The 27,713-nt window shown below is 56.4% G+C and overlaps 1 protein-coding gene across 2 annotated transcripts in view; it reads right to left on the reverse strand.

The window, feature by feature from the left end:
• Positions 1 to 7,542: 7,542 nt before the first annotated feature.
• SHC2 (SHC adaptor protein 2) overlaps positions 7,543 to 27,713 on the reverse strand; it is a 48,958-nt gene continuing 28,787 nt past the window's right edge. Inside the window, exons 9-13 of one of the 2 annotated variants that reach the window (XM_024351907.2) lie at positions 20,829 to 20,892; positions 16,443 to 16,577; positions 13,832 to 14,142; positions 9,854 to 9,987; positions 7,543 to 8,253 (exon numbers count right to left, since the gene is read on the reverse strand). In XM_024351907.2, coding sequence (XP_024207675.2) covers positions 9,859 to 9,987; positions 13,832 to 14,142; positions 16,443 to 16,577; positions 20,829 to 20,892 — 639 coding nt within the window. In that variant the 3' untranslated portion in view covers positions 7,543 to 8,253; positions 9,854 to 9,858. The remainder of the gene's footprint in view (positions 8,254 to 9,853; positions 9,988 to 13,831; positions 14,143 to 16,442; positions 16,578 to 20,828; positions 20,893 to 27,713) is intronic. The other variant, XM_054673894.2, reaches the window with a different exon arrangement.

Below are 27,713 nucleotides of genomic sequence, written 5' to 3' on the forward strand. Positions count from 1 at the left end.
CCCCGCCGCCGCCGCCGCCGTATTCCTCCGAGTACGGCCGCCCGCGCCCCCGCCCCCGCCCCCGCCCCCGCGGGACGGGGGTGGGGCCGTCTCCCCGCAGCCCCCGGAGGCTGGTGGCAGGGAGGAGCCTCGCCAGGGCCCGGGGGCTGACTGGGGGCCGGTGGGAGACAAGCAGGTGGACACGGTTGGCTGACGGCCACCCCTGGCGCTCACGCCCGCAGATTCCGGGAAATCGGACTCCCAACCCCAAGCCCCTGCCTCCGTATATCGGAAGAGGGTCCCAGACCCCCTACTCGCTGCCGGCGAGGAGCTTTCCCGACTAACGGCGACGAATTAAATGACGGCAACAGTAATAAATGCAGCTGGGTTTATGATGGAGCGTTTCCTCCCTGCCAGCCTCCCAGCGTCCTGGCGGGTCTCTGACTCTCACACAACCCAGTACGCAGGTCCTGCTGCAATTCTCAATCTGTAGATGAGGAAGGTGGGGGGTTTCCTTCCAGAAACAAGGACCGAACAGCTACGGCAGCAGGTCTTACTAAATGGGCAACCTCTCCGCAGCCCTCCAAGAAGCCTGGAAGGGGGGGGGGCTCCTTCATTTCATGGACAAACGTTTCCTGAGCACCAGCTTGATGCTGGACAGTGACCTGGCCACCGGGGACACAGCTGGGACGGAGGGAGGTGGCCCCAGCCCTGGTGATGCAGGGGCAGGGTGCCCACAGAGCATACAGGTGCAGCTCAGAACTGCAGGGGTGGTGACGCCCGGAACAGGAATACAGCAGGAAAGCGTGAGGGTCGGGGCGAAGGGAGAAGGCACATGCGTGTGATTCACGGATGGAGAAACCCAGAGGGGGCAAGACCAGGTCCAAACCCAGGCTTCCTGGCAGTTCCTGAGACCACAGGGTGCCCCCCTCCTGAGGCCCCGACCCCCCTCCTGCCAGCTGCTTCTGTGATCTGCCAGCCCCGGCCTTCACTGTTTCCTTCTCTCCCTCCCTCCCTGCCCTCCCCGCCTCAGTTTCCTGTTCTGGAACCGAGCTGAGCAGTTCCCAGCCTCCTCGTGCTTGGAGCCAGCAAGATAACACATCCCCAGGACCAACCCGGAGCCGGCGGATGCCTGGCGCTTTATTGAATTATTGATTGTCCAGGAGCCTCCTGCATTCTGGGAATGTCCCCAAGTCTGGATGTGGCCCAAGCTGGGAGGAGCGGCTGCTGCCACAGTGGTAGAAGAGGGGTCCAGGAGGGCGAGAGAGCTGGGCTGAGGCCTCCCCACTCTCCACGTACCCTTGCAGTGAGGGGTTAGAGTCCTGCCGTCCAGAGGGGAAAGTGAAATCCGGAGGAGCTGTGACCCCATCTAAGCTTTGCTCACCCAGCAAACGTTGATGAGCCCTCACTTTGTGCTGGGGCAACCGCGACGCAGCCCCGAAGTCTGACAAGGAGGCAGACACCGAGGAATTCTCCCCTTCACCGCCGCCGCCTCCAGGAAGCCTGGGCAGGCCCCACCACAGCCTAGCAGGGCCCCCGAACCCCAGCTCCGGCCGCCATGCAGAACACCCTTGGGCTGCTGTCCACCACCCCTGCTGGGCCCGAGCCGGGAGGAGAGTCCTGGAGGTCCTGTCCCTGTAGTGTCCCCAAGGCACAGGCCAGCCATGTCTCCAGTAAACATTTGCCAAACAAATGGGTGAATAGCATCGCCACGATGGCCCCGAAACAGTGCTCTTTCAGCAGGCCCGAGGGGAGGGGGCCTCAGGGGCCACAGAGCCACCCTCCTCCATTGCAGACAAGGACAGCAGGGCCTGGGGAGGGAAGCGGACAGCTTGGGTCCGAGGAAGGGGCAGTGACGGGTCTCCTGACATCAGGCCAGCCCCAGGTATTGGGGGTTCGCTCTCCGGCACCCCTGCCCAGCCCAGGTGGGGGCAGAGCCTCTCCTGCCAGCTGGGTTGGGGGTGAGGCACTGAGTTTACACTATGCCTGTTTCCATGCTAGGACACGAATCCAGAGCTGGTCAATCAGGGCTTGAATCCTGGTGCCAACCCTTCCCACTGTGTGACGCTGGACAAGCATCCAGACCTGTGTCTCTTCAGCAGCCCAGGGCACCACGGCTCTCGAGGGAGGCCTCAACAGATCACTATGTGCAAAGTGCCTACAGCACCCCACCATGTGTGCGAGACAGGCGTCAGTCGCCCTCTCCCTCAGACGCTTCTGCAGGTCAGGAAGGGGTCTCAGCCAGGGGGGAGCTGGCCCAGACCTCAAAGTGCACCCCAGAGCCCTGACCCCACCACAGCCTGGCTTGGCCAGAAGCCCCACCCCATCCCCACACCCTATCACGTTTGGGGGCTGGGGAAACATAGGCCTGAAAAGTACCTGGGATGGGTCCTAACACCTGCCCTGTGGATGGACGCAGACCCCACCCTGGGTGGGGCAGGGGCAGAGAGGCCGGGGCCTTCCGGCTGCTTAGCTCTGCACCATCGGTAAGTAAACAGGAGCCTCTCCTGGTCAACAGAACCTTCTGCTTCCCTCTGCAGCAGCCTCGCTGCAGCCCTCCAGGATGGGAGACCAGGATGCTGTAGATTCGGGCTCAAGCTGGAGGAGGGGCCCAGGTGGTATCGACCAGCCCCTCTCCGCCCTGAGTCGTGGCGCCTCATGCTGGGAGGCTTTGGCCCTCCATCCCCCCAGGTGGGGGCCCCACCAGGGACCCGGGGCTTCCCAGAGCCAGGCCTGAATCCAAGACTGCCCCACAGTGGCCTCCAGGATAACAGGCTTGGAGGACCTACAGGGAGGTGGTTTAAAAAAAAAGGAGGGGGGCTGCAATCCGAGCTCCAATGCTGAGGAGGCCACTGGGTAGCTGTGCAGCTTGAAGACTTACCCTGGGAGCCTCAGGAAAGGGAGGGGACGGCGTAACAATAAAACAATCCCAGGAGCAGGACTGCCTGCGAGCTCCCAGGAGGGACCTGACTGATTCGTGCATCACGGGTTAGCCCAGTGGGAGGGCCCTGGAGGGCCACCATCGCCAGTTTCCAGAGAGGGACACTGAGGCACCTGGGAGTAGCCCGATTCCTCAGGGAGCACACGGAACCGGCTGACCTCCAGGCGTGCCGCAGGCGGGGTGCTCAGTTGATACTAGCTGATTCCCGGGGCATCCTGCCCCTCCAAGGCACCAGCTGACACCCAGGTCATCCTGGCCATCTATGGCACCAGCTGACACCCAGGTCATCCTGGCCATCTATGGCACCAGCTGACACCCAGGTCATCCTGGCCATCTATGGCACCAGCTGATACCCGGGGCGTCCTGGCCCCTCCATGGCACCAGCTAATATCCAGGGCATCCTGGCCATCTATGCCACCAGCTGATACCTGGGGCATCCTGGCCCCTCCACGGCACTAGCTGATTCCCGGGGCATCCTGGCCCTCTATGGCACCAGCTGAGTTCCAGGGCATCCTGGTCATCTATGCCACCAGCTGATACCTGGGGCATCCTGGCCCTCTATGGCACCAGCTGATTCCCGGGGCATCCTGGCCCCTCCATGGCACTAGCTGATTCCTGGGGCATCCTGAGCCCTCCACGGCCCCAGCTGATTCCCGGGGCATCCTGGCCCTCTATGGCACCAGCTGAGTTCCGGGGCATCCTGACCCCTCCACGGCAAGTCCTCCTGTCTCCTCGTGCAGAGGATCGAGTGCGATTCAGGGAAGAAAACGACTCATCCAGGCTGCGCAGCATTTAGAGGTTGAATGTGACCCAAGGTTCTCCTGCCTCCCACTCCAGGCTCAGGCTCCCGAGGAGTGGATTATTGACTTAATTATTCCAATTACTGGAAGTACAAAGGTAGGAAAGGGGAGGAGACAGGTGTAGGGACCCAGCTGGAGCCAGGCGTCTGGGCACCCAGACTCTTCCAACCCAGAGAACGGGATTGGGAGATGGGGGCCCTCCAAAACCAGCTTCACCACCTCCCAGTGGGATGGTCTCGGGGGTCACCTCGCCTCTCCGAGCCTCCGTTTCCTCATCTGTAAAGCAGGGAGAGTTTCAGCCCCCCGAGTTCATGATACTCTTGGCTCATGTCCCAGCAGGCGCCAGTTTCTATTTACACAGGGACCTGGAAGAGGACAGACAGAGGTGGAGTGTGGATGGGCAACTTGGGCCCAGGGCGCAGGGCTATGAATGAATGAATGAAGTGCATTTAGACCCCCTCTGTCCTATGCATCTTGGGAATCTGACACTCCCTACTCCCCAGCACTCCTCTGGTCCAGCGCCTCCTCCTTGCCCTCCCCGCAATTCCCAACAGTTTACTTCCCACGGGGAATGTTATCGCCCCTGTGCTCAAAAGACCCCTGGCAGCTCTTCCTGGCACCAGGCCTCCCCCAAGCTCTGTGTCCTCACCCCGCTTCTGACCTCACCTCGGCCATATTGGCCACCCTTCTGCTCCCTGAACGTGCTGGCTGAACACACCACAGGGCCTTTGCACACGCCGTCTCCTCTGCCCAGAGCTCTACTTTCTTCACCTGGATTTCCTGGGATTTCTAAGCTCCATGACGCACTCTTTTCCACAGTTGTTTGTTTTGAGATGGAGTCTCGCTCTGTCCTCCAAGCTGGAGTGCAGTGGTGCGATCTCAGCTCACTTAACCTCCGCCTCCCGGGTTCAAGTGATTTTCCTGCCTCAGCCTCCCGAGTAGCTGGGACTATAGGCGTGCACCACCACGCCCAGCTAATTTTTGTATTTCCAGCAGACACGGGGTTTTGACATGTTGGCCAGGCTGGTCTTGAACTCCTGACCTCAGGTGATCCGCCCGCCTCAGCCTCCCAAAGTGCTGGGATTACAGGCGTGAGCCACCGCGCCCACTCCACAGCTGTGATTGTATGTTGAGTGGTGATTTGCAGATTAATGTCACTTGGCCATTAACTCCACGAGGGCAGATCTGTTTTGGTCATTACTGCATCTTGTTTGCCCACCAGAGCTCCTGACAGATAAAAGATACTCAAGCAGGTAAAAGATACCCAATGCAAGCATGCTGAAAGACGGTGGGTGGGTGGATGGATGGAGTAGTGAAGGGAATGAAAATGAACAGGCGATGGATGAGCGATAGAGAGACAGGTGGATGCATGGATGATGAATGGATGGACAGATGGAAAATGGATAGATGGAATAATGATGGAGGCTTAGGCCGATGGATGGGGGACCAGGTGGGCGAATGGATAGATGGATGGCTGGGTTACTGATGGGTGTAGATGGGGCAATGAATGGGTGACTGGATGGATGGATGACTGATGGATGTGTACATGTGGAGATGGATGGATGGCTGGATACGCAGATGGATGGTTGGATGGATGAGTGGGTTACTGATGGATGTGTAGATGGGGGATGGGTAGGTGGATTACTTGATGTGTAAATGGGATGGATGTATGGTTGGATGTGTAGATGGATGGATGGGTGGATTACTGATGGATGTGTAGATGGGGGATGGATGAGTGGGTTACTGATGCATTTATAGATGGATGATGCATGATGGATGGATGGATGATGGATGGACGGTTACTGATAGATTTATAGATGGATGATGTATGATGGATGGATGAGTGGGTTACTGATGGATGTGTAGATGGGGGATGGATGAATGGGTTACTGATGGATTTATAGATGGATGATGCATGATGGATGGATGGATGGATGGATGGATGGTGGATGGATGGATGGATGGATGGATGGATGATGGATGGATGGATGATGGATGGACGGTTACTGATAGATTTATAGATGGATGATGTATGATGGATGGATGAGTGGGTTACTGATGGATGTGTAGATGGGGGATGGATGAGTGAGTTACTGATAGATTTATAGATGGATGATGCATGATGGATGGATGGATGGATGGATGAGTGGGTTACTGATGGATGTGTAGATGGGGGATGGATGAGTGGGTTACTGATGGATTTATAGATGGATGATGCATGATGGGTGGATGGATGGATGAGTGGGTTACTGATGGATGTGTAGATGGGGGATGGATGAGTGGGTTACTGATAGATTTATAGATGGATGATGTATGATGGGTGGATGGATGGATGAGTGGGTTACTGATGGATGTGTAGATGGGGGATGGATGAGTGGGTTACTGATAGATTTATAGATGGATGATGTATGATGGGTGGATGGATGGATGAGTGGGTTACTGATAGATGTGTAGATGGGGGATGGATGAATGGGTTACTGATGGATTTATAGATGGATGATGCATGATGGATGGATGGATGGTGGATGGATGGATGGATGGATGATGGATGGACGGTTACTGATAGATTTATAGATGGATGATGTATGATGGATGGATGAGTGGGTTACTGGTGGATGTGTAGATGGGGGATGGATGAGTGAGTTACTGATGGATTTATAGATGGATGATGCATGATGGATAGATGGATGGATGAGTGGGTTACTGATGGATGTGTAGATGGGGGATGGATGAGTGGGTTACTGATGGATTTATAGATGGATGATGTATGATGGATGGATGGATGGATGGATGGATGGATGATGGATGGAGGGTTACTGATAGGTTTATAGATGGATGATGGATGATGGATGGGTGGGTGAATGGATGGATGGATGGATGGGTGAATGGATGATGGATGGATGGGTGAATGGATGATGGGTGGATGGGTGAATGGATGATGGGTGGGTGAATGGGTCACTGATAGACACATGTAGATGGGAGGATGGATGGGTGGCTCTGCCTCCACATCTCGGAAATAAGAGACGTGTCATCAAAGCCCCTTTTGGGTTTGCCTTTGGAAGGCTCCAGTCCTAGTTAAGGACAAACCAGAGTGGCTTTTTCTCCCCACACACACCCTTACTAGACCTGTCCCCCAGGGCAGGGGGTAGGGCCTGCTGTCTGCAGAGAAAGCTGCCAGAGATCCTCGGCCCTTGACAGACGTGGCCCTGCAGGGATGTGGAGAGGCTGGGAACCTCTCTCCTGGGAAGATGCTGTGTTTGCGGGAGGAGTTGGGGGGTCTCTTGGAGCCAAAGGCTCAGATATAACATGACGGGAGGTTAAGGAATGGAGCTGGGGTGCTTGAGCACGATGCTGGGCGTCAGGGAAGAGCAGGGGCATCGAGGGGGGTGTCCTGGAGAGAAGCTAGGACAACAGGAAAGCCCGGCCCATCTAGGGCCATGCTGGGGGCATCTTGGAGAAGAAAACAACCAGCTCTTGTCTGATGTCCTGAGCTGTCTTGAAAGGCAGAGGTTTGGCATTCAGGTGATAAACTAGGGTGTCTCCAAGGAGGTGAGAGAAGTGTTTAGTGGAGAAGTTGAACTGTGTTTTATCCTGGATAAAACAGAGGTAACCAGAGAGACGCGGGGGCTGCTGGGCAGAGGGGTCACCCCACAATCTGCCAGGTACGGGCACACGCACAGCCCCGCCTTCCTTCTCTCCAAGTCCAGGCCCTTAGGGAGGCCAAATGTGGTCCCTCTGAGCCCCCTCATCAGCTCTCCACCTGGGAGACTCGTCCCAGCCCCAGCCCCGCGAGGGCCCCCAGATATGCAGGTGGGCTTGTGCTCTTGTGGCCATTCCCAGGTTTAATTACAAACCGATCCGAACATCCCGTCTGGGTCCACAGCTGGGAGGGCAGGATTGGGGGGAAGCTGCTGGGCGCAGCCCAGGCCAGGCAACCACGTCCTTCCCCTGCTCCCAGGTGGAGTAGGGGCCTCACGACTGCCTCGATATCCACTGTCTTGGAGCGGCCTGGCTACCCCGAGATCCCAGGTGACCTCAAGGCTGCCTCCACTTCAGCGCCAGCATGTGTCCTGGCCTGAGAACCCCAAAGCACCTTAAGCGTCCCCCCTCAAAGACAACTGTGCACCCAGTCCTCAGGTGGGAAGAGGAAGCCCAGCCAGGCCCAGAATCCGCCTCCTCCCCAGGGTCCTGGGAGCCCTGACTCTCCGGGGCGTTAGACTGAACCAGCCAGGCGAGAGGGGGACCCACGGGCCAGGGCTCTGAGGCAGCGGCTGCTTCTGGATATATTTTCTTTAAAGGCGAAATGGTTCCGTCTTTGGTATGAACACCCTCACTCCAGGCAAAGGAGGGGGTGGGCAGGGGCCCCGGCAGGAGGAGGCTCTGCCCAGCCCGGGGCCAGCTGGAGGAAGGACCATGCCAGAGGCTCATGCGGAGGAAGGAGAGGCAGCGGTGGTTCGGCCCGACCAGGATCCAGGAGGAGGGCTGAGAGCCCCAAGGCCACGACAGGCAGGAGCCGGGGCTGAGAACGGTCACCTGCAGGCAGAAAGAGAAGGCGAGGTCAGGGCTGAGACGGTGGCCGCAGACCTGGGCTCCGGTGTGAGCCGCACGCTCTTCTGCCTTGGCATCATCTCTGCAAGTGCCACACCTCAGGTCCAGCCCAGAGCTCCTCAGTTCGCACGGCTGGGGCTCTGGTGCGGGTGTCCTGAGTCCTTGCTGTGGACCTAGGGCAGTGCCCTAACCTCTCTGCTGTCTCCTCGCGTGCAAGCGAGAATGCGGATCCCAGTGCCTGTCTCAGAACCGAAGGGTCGAGCACATTCCTGGGACAGGGCAACGGCCTCCTGAGCAGGAATCATCACTGCCTTCCAGGTTATTTCTGGGGTCACCAACGCCTTTCCGAGGGGACGCAGGCAGGGACCGGTGCGAACGGAACACAGGAGCCCGTGTGCCACAGGCCGCAGGCAGTTTCAGGTGCTTTACGGGAGCCCCTGCCAGACCCGGAGCCCCCTCTGCCTGCAGCCCGAGGCCTGGCTGGGGGCTGGGTGGAGGCTGCGGCCGCGTGGGGGAGGGGCCGCCCAGGAGAGAGGAGGCTGGAAGGAGACCGTTGTCATGGGGACAGGAGAGCAGCCCGACCTGACCCAGAAGCGCAGCCCTTGGGAAATTCCACAGCCCCCTCCCCCTGCCGGCCCTCCCTCCTCCCCGGCTGCTCTCTCAGCCTTCACTCCCTCCAACCCCACAGCTGCACCCTCTCCTGCCCCAACCTCACCCCAGAGGAGAGACCATGAGATCACCCAGACCTGCCTGTCTCTCCTCCGTCCACACCCTACCATGGGTCCCCCCGAGCCCCGCACCAAGAGTGGAGGCCTGGGGCTCCTCGGCCCGGCCTGAGGTGTGGTCTTCTCACTGCCTGGGCTCACACGCCAGCCCCTGCCCGTCCCAGCCCACCGTCCTCTCCAGCAGTGCCCACCCCTCCTCTGGGAAGGAGGCCTGGACACCCAGCACGCCGCAGGGGCCCACAAAGACCAGGTGACGCCCATCACAGCTGACCGCAGTGTCACGGTCATGGCTGCACGCTGCCACCCTCGGGCACATATCCACCCACGGGCAGTGATGCGTGTCCGCACACAACCTGCACACAAAGGCTCACGGTGGCCAAAAGGCGGAAGCAGCCCCAGCGTCCATCAGCGGATGAACACACAAAACATGGTCCCCTCACACAGTGGGACATTATCCAGCCGAGAACAGGAGCCAGGCTCTGGCCCGGGTCACAGCGCAATGCCCCTGGAGGACATCATGCTCAGTGAGAGACGCCAGACACAGAAGGACACACAGCATGGAATCCCATTGCCATGAAATGTCCAGGACAGGCCCATCCACAGAGACAGGAGGCGGATGTGTGGGGTTGGAGCTGGGGAGGGGACAGGGAGTGACGGCTGGTGGGGACAGGGCTTCTTTCGGGGCTGACAGAATGTTCTGGAATTCGACAGAGATGGTTGCACGGCTGGGATGCTGAACATCCCTGAGTCGTGCCCTCTAGAGGGAAAGGCACGGCGCGTGAACTGGGTCTCAATTTTCAAATCAGAAAAGAATCTGGCAAAGGAGGCAAGGCCAGCGACCCACGGCGGCAGCCACACACCTGGCTCAGGGCTCCCGTGAGACCACGCCACGCAGGTGCAGCTCACTCTCGGCGGCCACGATGGGCTGCCCGTTCTGCAGGTGGTGGTCGATCAGGTGGCTGATGCTCTCAAACAGCACGTCCTTCGTCCGTACCTGCGGGACAGAGACCTCGGCATCAGCTCCCAGGAGCCCGCCTGGACCCGTGGAGTAGGATATTAGCGTTCTGGGGTCCTGCCGGGGAGCCCCTAGGATGCCTGGATGGACAAGGGGCCGGACCAGGGAATTCCGGGACACCAGCCACAGGATCGGCCTCAGAATTCCAGAACCACCCATGGGCACGGGCTCTGAAACCCCCAGGGTTCTGGGGCCACGCTTCCTGTCGGGAGCTGAAAGGCGACCGCGGGAAGATGCGGCCAGGTCCCAGCCCTCAGAGCCTGTGAACGTGACCTCATTTGGAAAAAGGTCTTTGTAGATAAACAGGTCAAGGGTCCTGGGACGAATGCGTCCAGGATGAGCCGGGGGGGGCCCTAAGTCCACTAGCTGCTTTCCTGACAGGAAAAGGAAAACACGCAGATGGGCAGGAGAGAGCAGAGATTGGAGCCGTGTGTCCACAAGGCTGGCAGCACCCGGGAGCCCGGCCACCAGCGGGCGCTGGGAGGGGCCTGGGACCGAGGCTCCCTCAGAGCCTCCAGAAGGAACCAGCCCCGGCCACACCTTGAGTTCGGACTTCTGGCCTCCAGAGCTGTGAGAATGAACCTCTGCTGTTTTAAGCCACTTCGTGTGTGGTCATTTGGTTTGCAGCTCCAGGAAACACACCCCTGAAATCCTGGAGACACAGGCCTGAAAATCTGAATCGCCAAATCAAAATCCAGCTGCATTTTTGAATGAGACCGTCTTAGCGCTACCGAGTGCTGGAACTGGATGCAAAACCAAGAGACCCTGTGTCCCACGGCTGCCGAGCAGTTCCCGGGTGAGGCTGGGGGCCCTGTGCACACTTCACGTGGGAAGCAGGGGCAAATCCACGGCTGCCGAGCAGTTCCCGGGTGAGGCTGGGGGCCCTGTGCACACTTCACGTGGGAAGCAGGGGCAAATCCACGGCTGCCGAGCAGTTCCCGGGTGAGGCTGGGGGCCCTGTGCACACTTCACGTGGGAAGCAGGGGCAAATCCACGGCTGCCGAGCAGTTCCCGGGTGAGGCTGGGGGCCCTGTGCACACTTCACGTGGGACGCAGGGACAAATACACATTCCTAGGCGTGTGGCAAAATCACATCCTTCTGTGTGGCACTGGGAATGGGAGCTGGGAATCTGCCTTTTAACAAGGTACTGGTAGACGTTCTGAAGCTTCTCCAGGTGTAGGGGCTGCCGGTCTGACCCCAGCGATCCATTTAACAGAGAAAATCTGGCCTGGGAAAGAACTGAGGTATCGCACACCAGGCTAGAGGCTAGGCAGTGGCGGGGAGACCGGAAACAGTCTGGGGGGGCTCAGGAACTGGGAGAACAGGCAGCTCTCGCCCAAGCCCTGCCCCCTCCAGCTCTGTCCCAGGCCGGGGTGCACATGCGCCCCCACCTGCCCGCCGGCCGCCGTGTGCTTCATGCAGAGACCAGGCTCACACCAGCCCAAGAGCCACCCGAGGATTCGGCTGGATGGCTGAAAACGCCTCCTACGCTCTGAGAGGGCTCCGAACCCTCTAGCACCTCCTCACCTGGGAAATAACCTGTGCAGCCCGCGGACGCTCAAAACGCTTCATAAACCCTAGAACTCCTTGTAAATTGGAAAATGCTTTGTAAACCCTTAAACGCTTTAGAAGCTGGAGATTACTAAATCTCATTGGCCCAGAGCAACTGTAAGATGCGCCATGATTTTAGGTACCAGGAGGAGAGAGAAGAGAAAAACCTCCCTGTAAAATAATGATGCACTTCAAATATGCAATTGATGGTTTTTAAACAAAATCCAGACTTTAGAGATATCAAAATTCGGGCGGGCAGAGTGTATATCTTAGAACTGAAGCAATTAGGCCGGGCGCGGTGCCTCACGCCTGTAATCCCAGCACTTTGGGAGGCTGAGGTGGGTGGATCACAAGGTCAGGAGTTCGAGACCAACCTGGCCAACATGGTGATACCCCGTCTCTACTAAAAATACAAAAATCAGTCAGGCGTGGTGGTGGGCGCTGTAGTCTCAGCTACTCGGGAGGCTGAGGCAGGAGAATCGCTTGAACCCGGGAAGTGGAGGTTACAGTGAGCTGAGATTGTGCCACTGCACTCCAGCCTGGGTGACAGAGCGAGACTCCATCAAGAAAGAAAGAAAGGAAAGAAAAGAAAGAAGAAAGAAAGAAAGAAAAGAAGAGAGAGAGAGAGAAACGAAGGGGAGGGGAGGAGAGGGGAGGGGGAGGGGAAGGCAGAAAGGAAGGGAAGGGAAGGGAGAAAGGAAGAAAAGAAGAAAGAAAAGAGAGAGAGAGAAAAGAGTAAGAAAGAAGGGCCGGGCGCAGTGGCTCACGCCTGTAATCCCAGCACTTTGGGAGGCCGAGGCGGGTGGATCACGAGGTCAGAAGTTTGAGAACAGCCTGGCCAATACAGTGAAACCCCATCTCCACTAAAAAAATATGAAAAATTAGCCAGGCGTGGTGGTGGGAGCCTGTAATCCTAGGTACTGGGGAGGCTGAGGCGGGAGAATCGCTTGAACGCGGGAGGCGGAGCTTGCAGTGAGCCGAGATTGCGCCATTGCATTCCAGCCGGGGCAACAGTGCGAGACTCCATCAAAAAAGAAAAGAAAAGAAAGAGAGAGAAAAAAAGAAAAGGAGGGAGGGAGAGAGGGAGGAAGGAAGAAGGAATTGAAGCAATTCAGTAACTTGATCCCAAAATTCCTTGTAAATTGAGACATACTTTGTACACCCTCAAATAAATTAGAACCTGAAAATACCATATTTATCCCTCAGATACATCACCATTTGTAAGGTGCATAAGTCATGATAAATGGGCGGGGAGAGCATCTTATGATGGATGAAATCGTAAGATTGAGATTACAACTGTGAGGCCAAAGCAGGAGGATCACTTGAGGCCAGGAGTTGGGGACCAGCCTGGGCAGCGTGGCAAGGCCCCATCTCTACAAAACTTAGCTGGGGACGGTGGCTCACACCCGTAGTCCCAGCTACTCAGGAGGGTGAGACAGGAGGACCGCTTGAGCCCAGGAGTTCGAGGCTGCAGAGAGCTATGACTGTGCCACTGCGGTCCAGCCCGGGTGACAGAGCCAGACTCTGTCTCAAAAATAAACTGGAAAATACTTTGTAATTCTACAGTAGCTGGTCAAAGGCAACATCTGGAACAATCTGGAAAAGCTTCATAAACATGGAAAGCTCCTGCATGCCCCGAGACCCTCGAGACCCTTGAGACCCTCCCACCTGTGCCCAGCGAAGCCCCTGGATGCCCCGAGACCCTCCCACCTGTGCCCAGCGAAGCCCCTGGATGCCCCGAGACCCTCCCACCTGTGCCCAGCGAAGCCCCTGGATGCCCCGAGACCCTCCCACCTGTGCCCAGCGAAGCCCCTGGATGCCCCGAGACCCTCCCACCTGTGCCCAGCGAAGCCCCTGGATGCCCCGAGACCCTCCCACCTGTGCCCAGCGAAGCCCCTGGATGCCCCGAGACCCTCCCACCTGTGCCCAGCGAAGCCCCTGGATGCCCCGAGACCCTCCCACCTGTGCCCAGCGAAGCCCCTGGATGCCCCGAGACCCTCCCACCTGTGCCCAGCGAAGCCCCTGGATGCCCCGAGACCCTCCCACCTGTGCCCAGCGAAGCCCCTGGATGCCCCGAGACCCTCCCACCTGTGCCCAGCGAAGCCCCTGGATGCCCCGAGACCCTCCCACCTGTGCCCAGCGAAGCCCCTGGATGCCCCGAGACCCTCCCACCTGTGCCCAGCGAAGCCCCTGGATGCCCCGAGACCCTCCCACCTGTGCCCAGCGAAGCCCCTGGATGCCCCGAGACCCTCCCACCTGTGCACAGCTTACCACGCCCTCGGGGTCCACGAGCAGCAGGTGCTTGGGCTGCCCGGCGTGCATGCCGGTGAGGACATACTGCCCGGGGTTGGTGACGCTGTCTCGCACAAGGAAGTCCCCGTCAGCTCGGAGCATCCTCTCTGCCGCCCGGCGGCTCATCCGGCCGTGGTACCAGGGCTCCTGACGCAGCTGTTCCTCCGTGGGGGCCACAGGGGCCCGGCGGGTAGGGGGGCTGGGCCACTGGTCCTCCAAGGGAAGGGGGGCTGCTGTGACGCCTGCCGCCACCGAGCACTCATGCAACTTCAGGGCATCCTCAAAGGGTCCTGCAGGCCGGGGACAGGAGTGCTGGGCAGGCAGGGGGCAGGCAGCTACTCCTGCCGGGACCAGAGCTGGGAGAAACGGGTTCCCCGGGGAGTCCCTCGTGCACCGGTCGGCCTGAGCTGACCAAGTGCTCACAGCGTATCAGACTCGCACTCCGCCCAGCCCCGTGCGTGCGGTGGGCTCACACGTGCAGCAACTGGACCCCCCAGGTTGGGTTTTCTAGGCACGTACTAAGCATGTACAAAGGGTAACAGCAGCTCTTTCTTTCAGAGGTTAACTCCCATTTCTTTTTCCTGCCTTGTCAGGTGGGCTTCCTTCCCAAAGTGTACGCCTCTCGTTTCCTTGTCTGGTCTTACTGCATTGGCCGCGGGGCCTCCAATGTGCCCTAAATACTCACGAGGACAGCCGGCACCCCTCTCTTGCCCCTAGCATTAAAATGTTCTGCCCTCGGTTTTCTAACGGCTTCCAACAATGCCAACATCCGACAGGCCACTCTAAGGCTCTCCTCTGAGTGTCAGTCCCCTCATTGTCAAACAGGGGTGGGCGTGTCCACAGGCAGAAAGCAGCATGGTTCAGACCCTGCAGTGCTGGAGCCCCAGCCCTGACGGAGATGCATCTACCCGTGGCTGGGGCGGCCTCGAATTCCTCCAGCTCCTGGTCCTGGGGGGTCCTCCCGCCCTGACCCTCACTCCCTGGTCTCCCGCCCCTCCAGCTCCTGGTCCTGGGGGGTCCTCCCGCCCTGACCCTCACTCCCTGGTCTCCCGCCCCTCCAGCTCCTGGTCCTGGGGGTCCTCCCGCCCTGACCCTCACTCCCTGGTCTCCCACCCCTCCAGCTCCTGGTCCTGGGGGGTCCTCCAGCCCTGACCCTGGGGGCTGAGCCAGCTCCAACTCCTAGCCTGGCCAGTTAGCACGTTCACCTCCCCCTCCCAGCCAGCGACTGGTTTGGGGACGAGCACGTGGCGAATCAGAGGCAGCCCCAGGACTCTTCGTGGAGGACGGACGAGGAGACACCCTTCCTCAACCGGGGCTGCCTGGCAGTCTGGTCACCCTGAGGGACAGCCTGCCTCAGAGGGAAGCTCAGAGCCCCAAGCCCCTCCTTTCCCATCTGAGGGTTGCTGTGAGGAGCCAAGAGGACCAAGCTCTTCACGTAGTGCTTGGTACACAGCAGGCGCCCACTAGGTGCTAGATGGTGTCATTATTGTGAAGCTGAGGAGAAGCTGCATTGTCAGGTGGTGGAGGGAAGGGAGAAATTTGCAGTTAGCTTGGGAGGCGTCCTGAGCTCACCAAGGACCCTACCCGGCAGCTCAGAGCCAACACCCCTCCGTGCTGGAGGAGGGCAGAGTCGAGGCTGCAGGAAATCAGGAGAGAACTCTGGACACCTCAGCCAAGGAAGGACAAGCCTCCTCCGCCCGGCTGGGGGCTCCCTCGGGCTGGGTCATCCACGGGGAAGGAAGGAACGGGCTCACCGTCAGACTAGCCACTTTGTCCAGAGGTGGACTAAGCCTCCCTCATTGGACTGGGCGTTCCTTCAAGCAGGAAGCTGTGCCTCCCCCATCAGGCCAGGATTTCCGTAGGAAGAATCCTCAGACCCCGGAGTCACATGAAGAGAAAACTCATCAGACCAGGGAGACCCAGAGTCAGCGTGCAAGACCAGCAGGCCGGGATTCCCACAGAGAAAAGACGAGGCCTCCCCTCTCAGACTAAGGAGTCCCATGGGGCGAGGGTCTGGCTTCCCCTGTTGACTGGAGGGCCTCACAGACGGGGCCGCAGCCTCCCACCACACTGACCATCCTTTCAAGGAATGACAAACCTCCTCCCTTCAGACCGGGGGTTCCGACAGAGGCAGGTGGGTTACCCCCGAGAGAGCGGAGCTTCTCGCAGGGCGGGGGCCAGCGGCATTCCCAACCAGACTGGGGGGTTCAGCAGGGAGGCCCCGGGGAGATGGGGTCCTGTAGCAGGGGCTGGGCCTCACCCATTACACTGCTCAGCCGCATTCGCTAGAGAGAATGGGCCTCCCCTGTCAGACTGGCCCCTTTTAAGGCAGAGTCCAGGACACCCCCATCAGACAAGGCCTCCAACAGAAAACAGACTGGGCTTCCCCGTCCCACCCGTCAACTTGAAGGATCTCACGGGGAGAAGGGAGCCTCCCCCATCAGACTAGGGATCCCGTAGGGAGTGGGGGTGGGTTTGTGCCTCCCCCATCAGACCAGGGATCCCGTAGGGAGCGGGGGTGGGATTGTGCCTCCCCCATCAGACAACACGGCCACACGTGGTGACGGCCGCCCCCCAGGCTGCCACATACGCATGTCAAACAGATCCTTTTTGGGGCTGTCCTCCGGCTCGGGGGCGTCCAGACCCTGGGTGTTGACATACAGGTGCTCCTCGTGGCCCGGGGGGCCCCGGGCGTCCGCCTGCACGTAGCCGTCCCCCGGTGGAGCTGGGGAGTGTAAGGAGGGGCAGGGGGTCAGCTGGGAGCCAGGCGAGGGGCTCGCAGGGAGCAAGGCGGGGTCCCACGAGGAGCTCCCCCGGCCACCACCTGTGCCGCTGGCTGCAGGGCGGATGCTGCTCTGGTCTCCCTGTGGTAACCCGCCCGTCTGCAGGTGCCACAGGGAGCATCTTACAGCAGCAAAGCCCCGTAGGGGCTCCAACCAGGGACAAGAGCGGGACAGCGTGCGGCTGGGGCTGTGGGCACCAGACGTCCACGCCCAGGGAGAAGGCAGCCGCTGCTCCACCCCGCCCTGCCCCGGCCCTCCCTGGCCCAGGGTCCAGAGCTTCCCAGTGTGTATGTTCAGTCTCCACATTTAAAAATAATCACAGTAACTCTGCTTCCCTGTAATTATGCTATCAACATGACGCATGGAGGGTCACTTACTCTGACTCAGTTCTATTTCAGGATTTTCCTTCCTTTCTTTTTTTAATTGTATTTTGAACGTGTAAAGTGTTTACATGGGGCCCGGCGTGGTGGCTCACGCCTGTAATCCCAGCACTTTGGGAGGTGGAGGCAAGTGAATCATTTGAGGTCAGGAGTTCGAGACCAGCCTGGCCAACATGGTGAAAGCCCGTCTCTACCAAAAATACAAAAATTAGCCGGGTGTGGTGGGGGCGCCTGTAGTCCCAGCTACTTGGGAGGCTGAGGCATGAGAATCGCTTGAATTCAGGATGCACAGATTGCAGTGAGCTGAGATTGTGCCATTGCAGTCCAGCCTGGGAAATAGAATGAGACTCAGTCTCCAAAAAAAAAAAAAAAAAACTATCCACATGGTTCAAACCGGAACAGCATCGCAGGTAACCTTGGGGCATCTCCCTCGGGAGCTGCCGGGACCCCATGTGTATTCTGCCGGGTCCTGACCAGACTGCCTCTGCCTTGGAACAGGGTCTGGCTGTGAATCCACATGAATGTGAGGCTGCACTAGCCCTTGCTGGGTGACGAGGGAAGAGGGGCTTCTCCCCCGCCTTCCCGGTCTACCAAGAGGGGCACAGATTCTCTCAGCTTCTTAGGGTCAGGATGGGTGAGAGGGAAGAAACGCAGTTCCAAGAGTCCGGGGAGGGAGGACGACACTGAGAGACGCAGGCGGGTGGAGGAATCCCTGGACCCTGGATCCGCGCTATGGGCACCTTTGTAGGAGTTCTTGGCCAGAGAATCGGGAAGGGCATGAGTGCAAGTGAGAACAGCCTGCGTGTGGGCACAGGGGCAGGGAACGCCAGCGAGCCCCCGGTCCGGGGTGGGCAGCCAGCATCCCAGAGGAACGTGCGCCAGGACCAGAGCACAGCTGGGCACCGGGTGGGCACTCGATGGCTCGAGTTTCTCTGACCAGCTCGAGGGCTCTGACGCTTGGCAGCGAAATGCCAGATTGTTTGGGAAGATCTAAAAAAAGCTCAACACAGATGTTAGCAAGGCTGTTAGGAAACAGGCAGCCGCAGGCGGGGCTGGTGGGCGAGCCGACTGCACAGCCGCCTCCAGGGTGGACTGGCACCGCCGGTAACGTGATTAAGGCCGGCGCTCCGTGACCCGGCAGTTCCCGGCTCAGCATGCACTGGAGAAAAGGGCTCGTGGGAACGAGGGGCACCTGCCGCGGAGCTACCTGAGGGAGCGGGAAGGACCCTCAATGCCCATCAGGAATGGCTTGGGTAAGGGGGAACTGCACACGGCACAGGGAAGGGGAATTGCACACGGCACAGGGAAGGGGATGGCACACGGCACAGGGAAGGGGAATTGCACACGGCACAGGGAAGGGGATGGCACACGGCACAGGGAAGGGGAATTGCACACGGCACAGGAAAAGGGAGGCCACATGGCACAGGGGAGGGGACGGCCCAGGGAAGAGAAATTGCACACCGCACAGGGAAGGGAGGATCTCTTGAGCCCGGGGCTTTGAGATCAGCCTGGGAAACAGTGAGACTTCACCTCCACACAATTTAAAAATTTGCTGGGTGCAGTGACGCACGCCTGTGGTTCCACCTACTCTGGAGCGTTAGGAGTGAGGACTGCTTGAGCCTGGGGGGTGGAGGCTTCCGTGAGCCATGATCACACCACTGCCCTCCAACCTGGGCGACAAAGCAAGACGTTGTCTCAAAAACAAAAAGCCAAAGCTCGAAGTGCCTGGTGGGAATGTCGGTTGAGCGGGCAATTACTGATTCCTACTGAAATGGCCCGAGTGCCCCTCCCTGGGACGTGTTTGTTGAGTCCTGGCACACAGGCGGACCGTTTAAGGTCACCACACCGCTGTCTGTCATGGCAAAGGCCTGGAATCAACGCAGATGTCCAGGACCAGGGTGTGGGTGGAATAAATGATGTAACAATGAGGAAGTCTGGCATGCACAGTGTGGGAAGAACCCCTGATGTTTGCCCCATGGACGCAGCAAGGTGGAAGATGGATGGGTAGCACACCCTATCTGCAAAAACAAGGGCTATGACGCACGTTTGAACTGGCTTGAATATCCATTGAAAAGCTAGGAAAATAACTCAGGAGCCACTGACAGCTAACAGTGGCTGCCTGATCAGGGAGGCAAAGAAAACAGATGCAGACAGGTATGAAAGAGATTGCTCACTGAACGGCTTTTTAAACTCTATGATGTTTTGAACCATGTGGACGAATGCAGTACGTATATCCAACATGCAGAGAAACCTAATACTGTGTGGATGACACAGTATCTACACCCAACGTGCACAGAAACCTAATACTGTGTGGATGACGCAGTACCTATATCCCAACGTGCACGGAAACCTCATACCGTGTGGATGACGCAGTACCTATACCCAACATGCACAGAAACCTAATACCGTGTGGATGACGCAGTACCTATACCCAACGTGCACAGAAACCTAATACCGTGTGGATGACGCAGTACCTATACCCAACGTGCACAGAAACCTAACACCGTGTGGATGACGCAGTACCTATACCCAACAATCACAGAAACCTAATACCATGTGGATGACACAGTACCTATACCCAACGTGCACGGAAACCTCATACCGTGTGGATGACGCAGTACCTATACCCAACGTGCACAGAAACCTAATACCGTGTGGATGACGCAGTACCTATACCCAACATGCACAGAAACCTAACACCGTGTGGATGACGCAGTACCTATACCCAACAATCACAGAAACCTAATACCGTGTGGATGACACAGTACCTATACCCAACGTGCACGGAAACCTCATACCGTGTGGATGACGCAGTACCTATACCCAACATGCACGGAAACCTAATACCGTGTGGATGACACAGTACCTATACCCAACGTGCACAGAAACCTAACACCGTGTGGATGACGCAGTACCTATACCCAACAATCACAGAAACCTAATACCATGTGGATGACACAGTACCTATACCCAACGTGCACAGAAACCTAATACCATGTGGATGACGCAGTACCTATACCCAACATGCACAGAAACCTAACACCGTGTGGATGACGCAGTACCTATATCCAACATGCAGAGAAACCTAATACCGTGTGGATGACACAGTATCTACACCCAACGTGCACAGAAACCTAATACCGTGTGGATGACGCAGTACCTATATCCCAACATGCACGGAAACCTCATACCGTGTGGATGACGCAGTACCTATACCCAACATGCACAGAAACCTAATACCGTGTGGATGATGCAGTACCTATACCCAACATGCTCGGAAACCTAACACCGTGTGGATGACGCAGTACCTATATCCCAACATGCACAGAAACCTGATACCGTGTGGACGACGCAGTACCTATACCCCAACGTGCACGGAAACCTAATACCGTGTGGATGACGCAGTATGTATATTCAACGTGCACGGAAACCTAATACCATGTGGATGACGCGGCACCTATATCTCAACATGCACAGAGACCTACTACCGTGTGGAAGACGCAGTACCTATATCCAACATGCATGGACACCTAATACCATGTGGATGACACAGTACCTATACCCAACATGCACGGAAACCTAATACCGTGTGGATAATGTAGTACTTATACCCAACATGCAAGGAATCTAGTGTGTGCAGGAAAAACAGACACTGATGATGAAAATCTCAGCAGAGTGTTAGGAGCAAGACGATCTCGTAGATGAATGTGAAATAAGCAGAGAGAAGAAAGACTGAGGGGGAGCCAGCACAGGACAAGGCTGAGGAGCCCCAGAATCCTCATGGGTACCCCTTGCAGCCCCAGCCCATCCTACCTGTACCGGTGGACCCCACGTCCCATGGCAGGCTGCAGGCATCTCTTAGAGAAGGAGATGGGCCCTGGAAACAGAGCAGCGAGAGGTTCCCCGGTGTGTGCAAGCCCCTCTTCCTGGCTCAGGACCCCCAGTCTCCCCGCCCGGCCCTCCTAGATGGCTGGAGACTTAGGGGTGGGGAGCACAGCCCTGGCCCTCCCATTGCTCCCTCGCTCTGTAACTAGGCCCCCTGGGTCTGCCGCCCACCTCTGCCGTGGCCTTCCCTGCCTTCTCTCCACCTCGGAAGGTGGTCAGCACATCCTGCCACCTTGCAATGGCTGTTCCCCCTGCCTGGATAACCTTCCCCGCACTGCTCTCCCAGGCAGCTCCTATTCACCAGTCAGGGCTCTACCCAAATGCCACTTCCTCAGGGAAGACCTCCGGACCTCCCTACAGAGTGTATGTCCCCATGGACATCCTCACTGCCTCTCTGGTGGACTTACCAAGGCCCTGATTAAATCATTGCTGTATTTATTTAGTGTCTGAGGGTAGAAGTCATGTCTGAAATGCCACCTCGTCTAATGTGTCCAGAGGAGGCCGGGCAGATAGATGGCGCTTCATCGTGAGTGAGACCGTGAGTGACAGACAGAGGAGGCCGGGTAGATAGATGGCGCTTCATCGTGAGTGAGACTGTGAGTGAGAGATAGAGGAGGCCGGGCAGATGGCGCTTCATCGTGAGTGAGACTGTGAGTGAGAGATAGAGGAGGCCGGGCAGATAGATGGCGCTTCATCGTGAGTGAGACTGTGAGTGAGAGATAGAGGAGGCCGGGCAGATAGATGGCGCTTCATCGTGAGTGAGACTGTGAGTGAGAGATAGAGGAGGCCGGGCAGATAGATGGCGCTTCATCGTGAGTGAGATCGTGAGTGAGAGATAGAGGAGGCCGGGCAGATGGCGCTTCATCGTGAGTGAGACCGTGAGTGAGAGATAGAGGAGGCCGGGCAGATAGATGGCGCTTCATCGTGAGTGAGACTGTGAGTGAGAGATAGAGGAGGCCGGGCAGATAGATGGCGCTTCATCGTGAGTGAGATCGTGAGTGAGAGATAGAGGAGGCCGGGCAGATGGCGCTTCATCGTGAGTGAGACTGTGAGTGAGAGATAGAGGAGGCCGGGCAGATAGATGGCGCTTCATCGTGAGTGAGACCGTGAGTGAGAGATAGAGGAGGCCGGGCAGATAGATGGCGCTTCATCGTGAGTGAGACTGTGAGTGAGAGAGAGAGGAGGCCGGGCAGATGGCGCTTCATCGTGAGTGAGACCGTGAGTGAGAGATAGAGGAGGCCGGGCAGATAGATGGCGCTTCATCGTGAGTGAGACCGTGAGTGAGAGATAGAGGAGGCCGGGCAGATGGCGCTTCATCGTGAGTGAGATCGTGAGTGAGAGATAGAGGAGGCCGGGCAGATAGATGGCGCTTCATCGTGAGTGAGACCGTGAGTGAGAGATAGAGGAGGCCGGGCAGATGGCGCTTCATCGTGAGTGAGAGATAGAGGAGGCCGGGCAGATAGATGGCGCTTCATCGTGAGTGAGATCGTGAGTGAGAGATAGAGGAGGCCGGGCAGATGGCGCTTCATCGTGAGTGAGACTGTGAGTGAGAGATAGAGGAGGCCGGGCAGATAGATGGCGCTTCATCGTGAGTGAGACCGTGAGTGAGAGATAGAGGAGGCCGGGCAGATAGATGGCGCTTCATCGTGAGTGAGACTGTGAGTGAGAGATAGAGGAGGCCGGGCAGATAGATGGCGCTTCATCGTGAGTGAGATCGTGAGTGAGAGAGAGAGGAGGCTGGGCAGATGGCGCTTCATCGTGAGTGAGACTGTGAGTGAGAGATAGAGGAGGCCGGGCAGATAGATGGCGCTTCATCGTGAGTGAGACCGTGAGTGAGAGATAGAGGAGGCCGGGCAGATAGATGGCGCTTCATCGTGAGTGAGACCGTGAGTGAGAGATAGAGGAGGCCGGGCAGATAGATGGCGCTTCATCGTGAGTGAGACCGTGAGTGAGAGATAGAGGAGGCCGGGCAGATGGCGCTTCATCGTGAGTGAGACTGTGAGTGAGAGATAGAGGAGGCCGGGCAGATAGATGGCGCTTCATCGTGAGTGAGACTGTGAGTGAGAGATAGAGGAGGCCGGGCAGATAGATGGCGCTTCATCGTGAGTGAGACCGTGAGTGAGAGATAGAGGAGGCCGGGCAGATAGATGGCGCTTCATCGTGAGTGAGACCGTGAGTGAGAGATAGAGGAGGCCGGGCAGATGGCGCTTCATCGTGAGTGAGATCGTGAGTGAGAGATAGAGGAGGCCGGGCAGATGGCGCTTCATCGTGAGTGAGATCGTGAGTGAGAGATAGAGGAGGCCGGGCAGATAGATGGCGCTTCATCGTGAGTGAGAGATAGAGGAGGCCGGGCAGATAGATGGCGCTTCATCGTGAGTGAGATCGTGAGTGAGAGATAGAGGAGGCCGGGCAGATGGCGCTTCATCGTGAGTGAGATCGTGAGTGAGAGATAGAGGAGGCCGGGTAGATAGATGGCGCTTCATCGTGAGTGAGACCGTGAGTGAGAGATAGAGGAGGCCGGGCAGATAGATGGCGCTTCATCGTGAGTGAGACCGTGAGTGAGAGATAGAGGAGGCCGGGCAGATGGCGCTTCATCGTGAGTGAGACTGTGAGTGAGAGATAGAGGAGGCCGGGCAGATAGATGGCGCTTCATCGTGAGTGAGATCGTGAGTGAGAGATAGAGGAGGCCGGGCAGATGGCGCTTCATCGTGAGTGAGACTGTGAGTGAGAGATAGAGGAGGCCGGGCAGATAGATGGCGCTTCATCGTGAGTGAGATCGTGAGTGAGAGAGAGAGGAGGCCGGGCAGATGGCGCTTCATCGTGAGTGAGACTGTGAGTGAGAGAGGAGGCCGGGCAGATAGATGGCGCTTCATCGTGAGTGAGATTGTGAGTGAGAGATAGAGGAGGCCGGGCAGATGGCGCTTCATCGTGAGTGAGACTGTGAGTGAGAGATAGAGGAGGCCGGGCAGATAGATGGCGCTTCATCGTGAGTGAGATCGTGAGTGAGAGATAGAGGAGGCCGGGCAGATAGTTGATGCTTCATCGTGAGTGAGACTGTGAGTGAGAGACAGAGGAGGCCGGGTAGATAGATGGCGCTTCATCGTGAGTGAGACTGTGAGTGAGAGAGGAGGCCGGGCAGATAGATGGTGCTTCATCGTGAGTGAGATTGTGAGTGAGAGAGGAGGCCGGGCAGATACACGGCGCCCCATTGTGAGCCTGTGATTGAGTGAGTGAGTGAGATCCTGAGTGAGATCATGAGTGAGTGAGATCATGAGTGAGTGAGTGAGATCGTGACTGAGATCATGAGTGAGTGAGTGAGATCATGAGTGAGTGAGATTGTGAGTGAGTGAGATCATGAGTGAGATCGTGACTGAGATCATGAGTCTGTGAGTGAGATCATGAGTGAGTGAGATCATGAGTGAGTGAGTGAGATCGTGAGTGAGATCATGAGTTTGAGTGAGATCGTGAGTCTGTGAGTGAGATAGTGAGACTGAGTGAGATCATGAGTCTGTGAGATAGTGAGCAAGTGAGTGAGATCGTGAGTCTGTGAGTGAGTGAAATCATGAGTGAGATCGTGAGCCTGTGAGATTGTGAGATCGTGAGTCTGTGAGTGAGTGAAATCATGAGTGAGTGAGATCATGAGTGAGTCTGTGAGATCGTGAGATCGTCAGCCTGTGAGTGAGTGAAATCGTGAGTGAGATCGTGAGTCTGTGAGTGAGATCATGAGTGAGCGAAATCGTGAGTGAGATCGTGAGTCTGAGTGAGTGAGTGAGATTGTGAGAGATCGTGAGTAAGATCGTGAGTAAAATCGTGAGTCTATGAGATCGTGAGTGAGATCATGAGTGAGATCGTGAGTCTGTGAGTGAGATCGTGAGTCTGTGAGTGAGATCGTAAGTGGAATCGTGAGATCGTGAGTCTGTGAGATCGTGAGTGAAATCGTGAGTTCTATCGTGAGTGAGTGAAATCGTGAGTGATATCATGAGTGAGATCGTGAGTGAGATCATGAGTCAGTGAGATCATGAGATCATGAATAAGTGAGATTGTGAGTGAGATCGTGAGTGAGTCTGTGAGTGAGATCATGAGTGAGCGAAATCGTGAGTGAGATCGTGAGTCAGTGAGTGAGTCTGTGAGTGAGATTGTGAGAGATCGTGAGTAAGAGCGTGAGTAAAATCGTGAGTCTATGAGATCATGAGTGAGATCGTGAGTGAGATCGTAAGTGGAATAGTGAGCGTGAGTCTGTGAGATCGTGAGTGAAATCGTGAGTTCTATCGTGAGTGAGTGATATCATGAGTGATATCATGAGTGAGATCGTGAGTGAGATCACGAGTCAGTGAGATCATGAGATCATGAGATCATGAATAAGTGAGATTGTGAGTGAGATCGTGAGTGAGTCTGTGAGTGAGATCATGTGAGCGAAATCGTGAGTGAGATCGTGAGTCTGTGAGTGAGTGAGTCTGTGAGTGAGATTGTGAGAGATCGTGAGTAAGAGCGTGAGTAAAATCGTGAGTCTATGAGATCGTGAGTGAGATCATGAGTGAGATCGTGAGTGAGTCTGTGAGTGAGATCGTAAGTGGAATCGTGAGATCGTGAGTCTGTGAGATCGTGAGTGAAATCGTGAGTTATATCGTGAGTGAAATCGTGAGTGATATGAGTGAGATCGTGAGATCATGAGTCAGTGAGATGGTGAGATCATGAGTCAGTGAGATCGTGAGATCATGAATCAGTGAGATCATGAGATCATGAATGAGTGAGATCGTGAGATCGTGAGTGAGTCTGTGAGTGAGTGAGATCATGAGGCAGTGAGTGAGGGAGTCTGTGAGATCGTGAGTCTGTGAGTGAGATCGTGAGTGACTGAGTCTGTGAGATCATGAGTAAATCTGTGAGATCGATCGTGAGTCTGTGAGACTGTGAGTCTGTGAGTGAGTGAAATCGTGAGATCGATCGTGAGCGAGATCATGAGTCTGTGAGTGAAATCATGAGATCGTGAGTCTTGTGAGTGAGATCATGAGTCAGTGAGTGAGTGAAATCGTGAGTGAGATCATGAGTGGGATCCTGAGTTTGTGAGTGAGTGAAATCGTGAGTGAGATCGGGAGTGAGTCTGTGAGTGAGATCGTGAGTGAGATCGTGAGTGAGTGAGTCTGTGAGTGAGATTGTGAGAGATCGTGAGTCAGATTGTGAGTCTGTGAGACTGTGAGTGAGATCGTGAGTGAGATCGTGAATGAGTGAGTCTGTGAGTGAGATTGTGAGAGATCGTGAGTCAGATCGTGAGTCTGTGAGACTGAGATCGTGAGTCTGAGTGAGTGAAATCGTGAGTAAGTGAGATTCTGAGTGAGATAGTGAGGGAGTCTGAGATTGTGAGTAAGTGAAATCATAAGTGAGATCGTGAGTCTGTGAGATCGTGAGATCGTGAGTGATATCGTGAGATCGTGAGTCTGTGAGATTGTGAGATCGTGAGTGAATGATATTGTGAGATCGTGAGTGAGATAGTCTGTGAGATCGTGAGTGAGTGAGATTGTGAGTCTGTGAGATCGTGAGTGAGATCACGAGTGAGTGAGATCGTGAGTGATTGAGATCGTGAGTCTGTGAGTGAGATCGTGAGACTGTGAGATTGTGAGTGAGATCGTGAGTGAATGAGACTGTGAGATCATGAGTGAGTGAGATCGTGAGTCTGAGTGAGATCATGAGTGAGTGAGATCGTGAGTGAGATCGTGAGATTGTGAGTGAGATCGTGAATGAGATCGTGAGATTGTGAGTGAGATCGTGAGTCTGTGAGATTGTGAGATCATGAGTGAATGAGACCGTGAGATCATGAGTCTGTGAGTGAGATCATGAGTGAGTGAGATCGTGAGTGAGATCGTGAGTGAGGTGAGTGAGATCGTGAGTCTGTGAGATTGTGAGTCTGTGAGTGAGTGAGATCATGAGATTGTGAGTCTGTGAGATCGTGAGTGAGATCGTGAGTCTGTGAGATCGTGAGTGAGTCTGTGAATGAGATCGTGAGATCGGGAGTGAGATCGGGAGTGAGTCTGTAAGTGAGATCATGAGATCATGAGTGAGATCGGGAGTGAGTCTGTAAGTGAGATCATGAGATCATGAGTGAGATCGGGAGTGAGTCTGTAAGTGAGATCATGAGTGAGATCGTGAGTGAGATCGGGAGTTAGTGAGTCTGTGAGTGAGATCATGAGATCATAAATGAGATCGTGAGTGAGAGAGATCGTGAGTGAGTGAAATCGTGAGTGAGATTATGAGATCGTGAGTGAATGAGATCGTGAGTCTGTGAGACAGATCGTGAGTGAGATCATGAGTGAATGAGATCGTGAGATCATGAGTGAGTGAGATCGTGAGTGAGATCGTGAGTCTGTGAGTGAGTGAGATTGTGAGTCTGTGAGTGAGATCGTGAATGAGATCATCAGTGAGTGAGATCGTGAGTCAGATCGTGAGATAGTGAGATCGTGAGTCAGGTGAGTGAGTGAGATCATGAGTGAGGTGAGTGAGTGAGATCGTGAGTCTGTGAGTGAGATCGTGAGTCTGTGAGATGGTGAGTGAGATCGTGAGTCTGAGTGAGTGAGATCGTGAGTGAGTCAGTGAGTGAGATCATGAGATCGTGAGTTAGTGAGTCTGTGAGTGAAATCGTGAGTTAGTGAGTCTGTGAGTGAGATCATGAGATTGTGAGATCATGAGTGAGATCGTGAGTTAGTGAGTCTGTGACTGAGATCGTGAGTGAGATCGTATGTGAATGAGTGAGATCGTGAGTTAGATCATGAGTGAAATCGTGAGAGACTGTGAGTGAGATCGTGAGTGAATGAGATCGTGAGT

The sequence above is a fragment of the Pan troglodytes genome, chromosome 20 (genome assembly GCF_028858775.2).
Source record: "Pan troglodytes isolate AG18354 chromosome 20, NHGRI_mPanTro3-v2.0_pri, whole genome shotgun sequence".
Lineage (NCBI taxonomy): Eukaryota > Metazoa > Chordata > Mammalia > Primates > Hominidae > Pan > Pan troglodytes.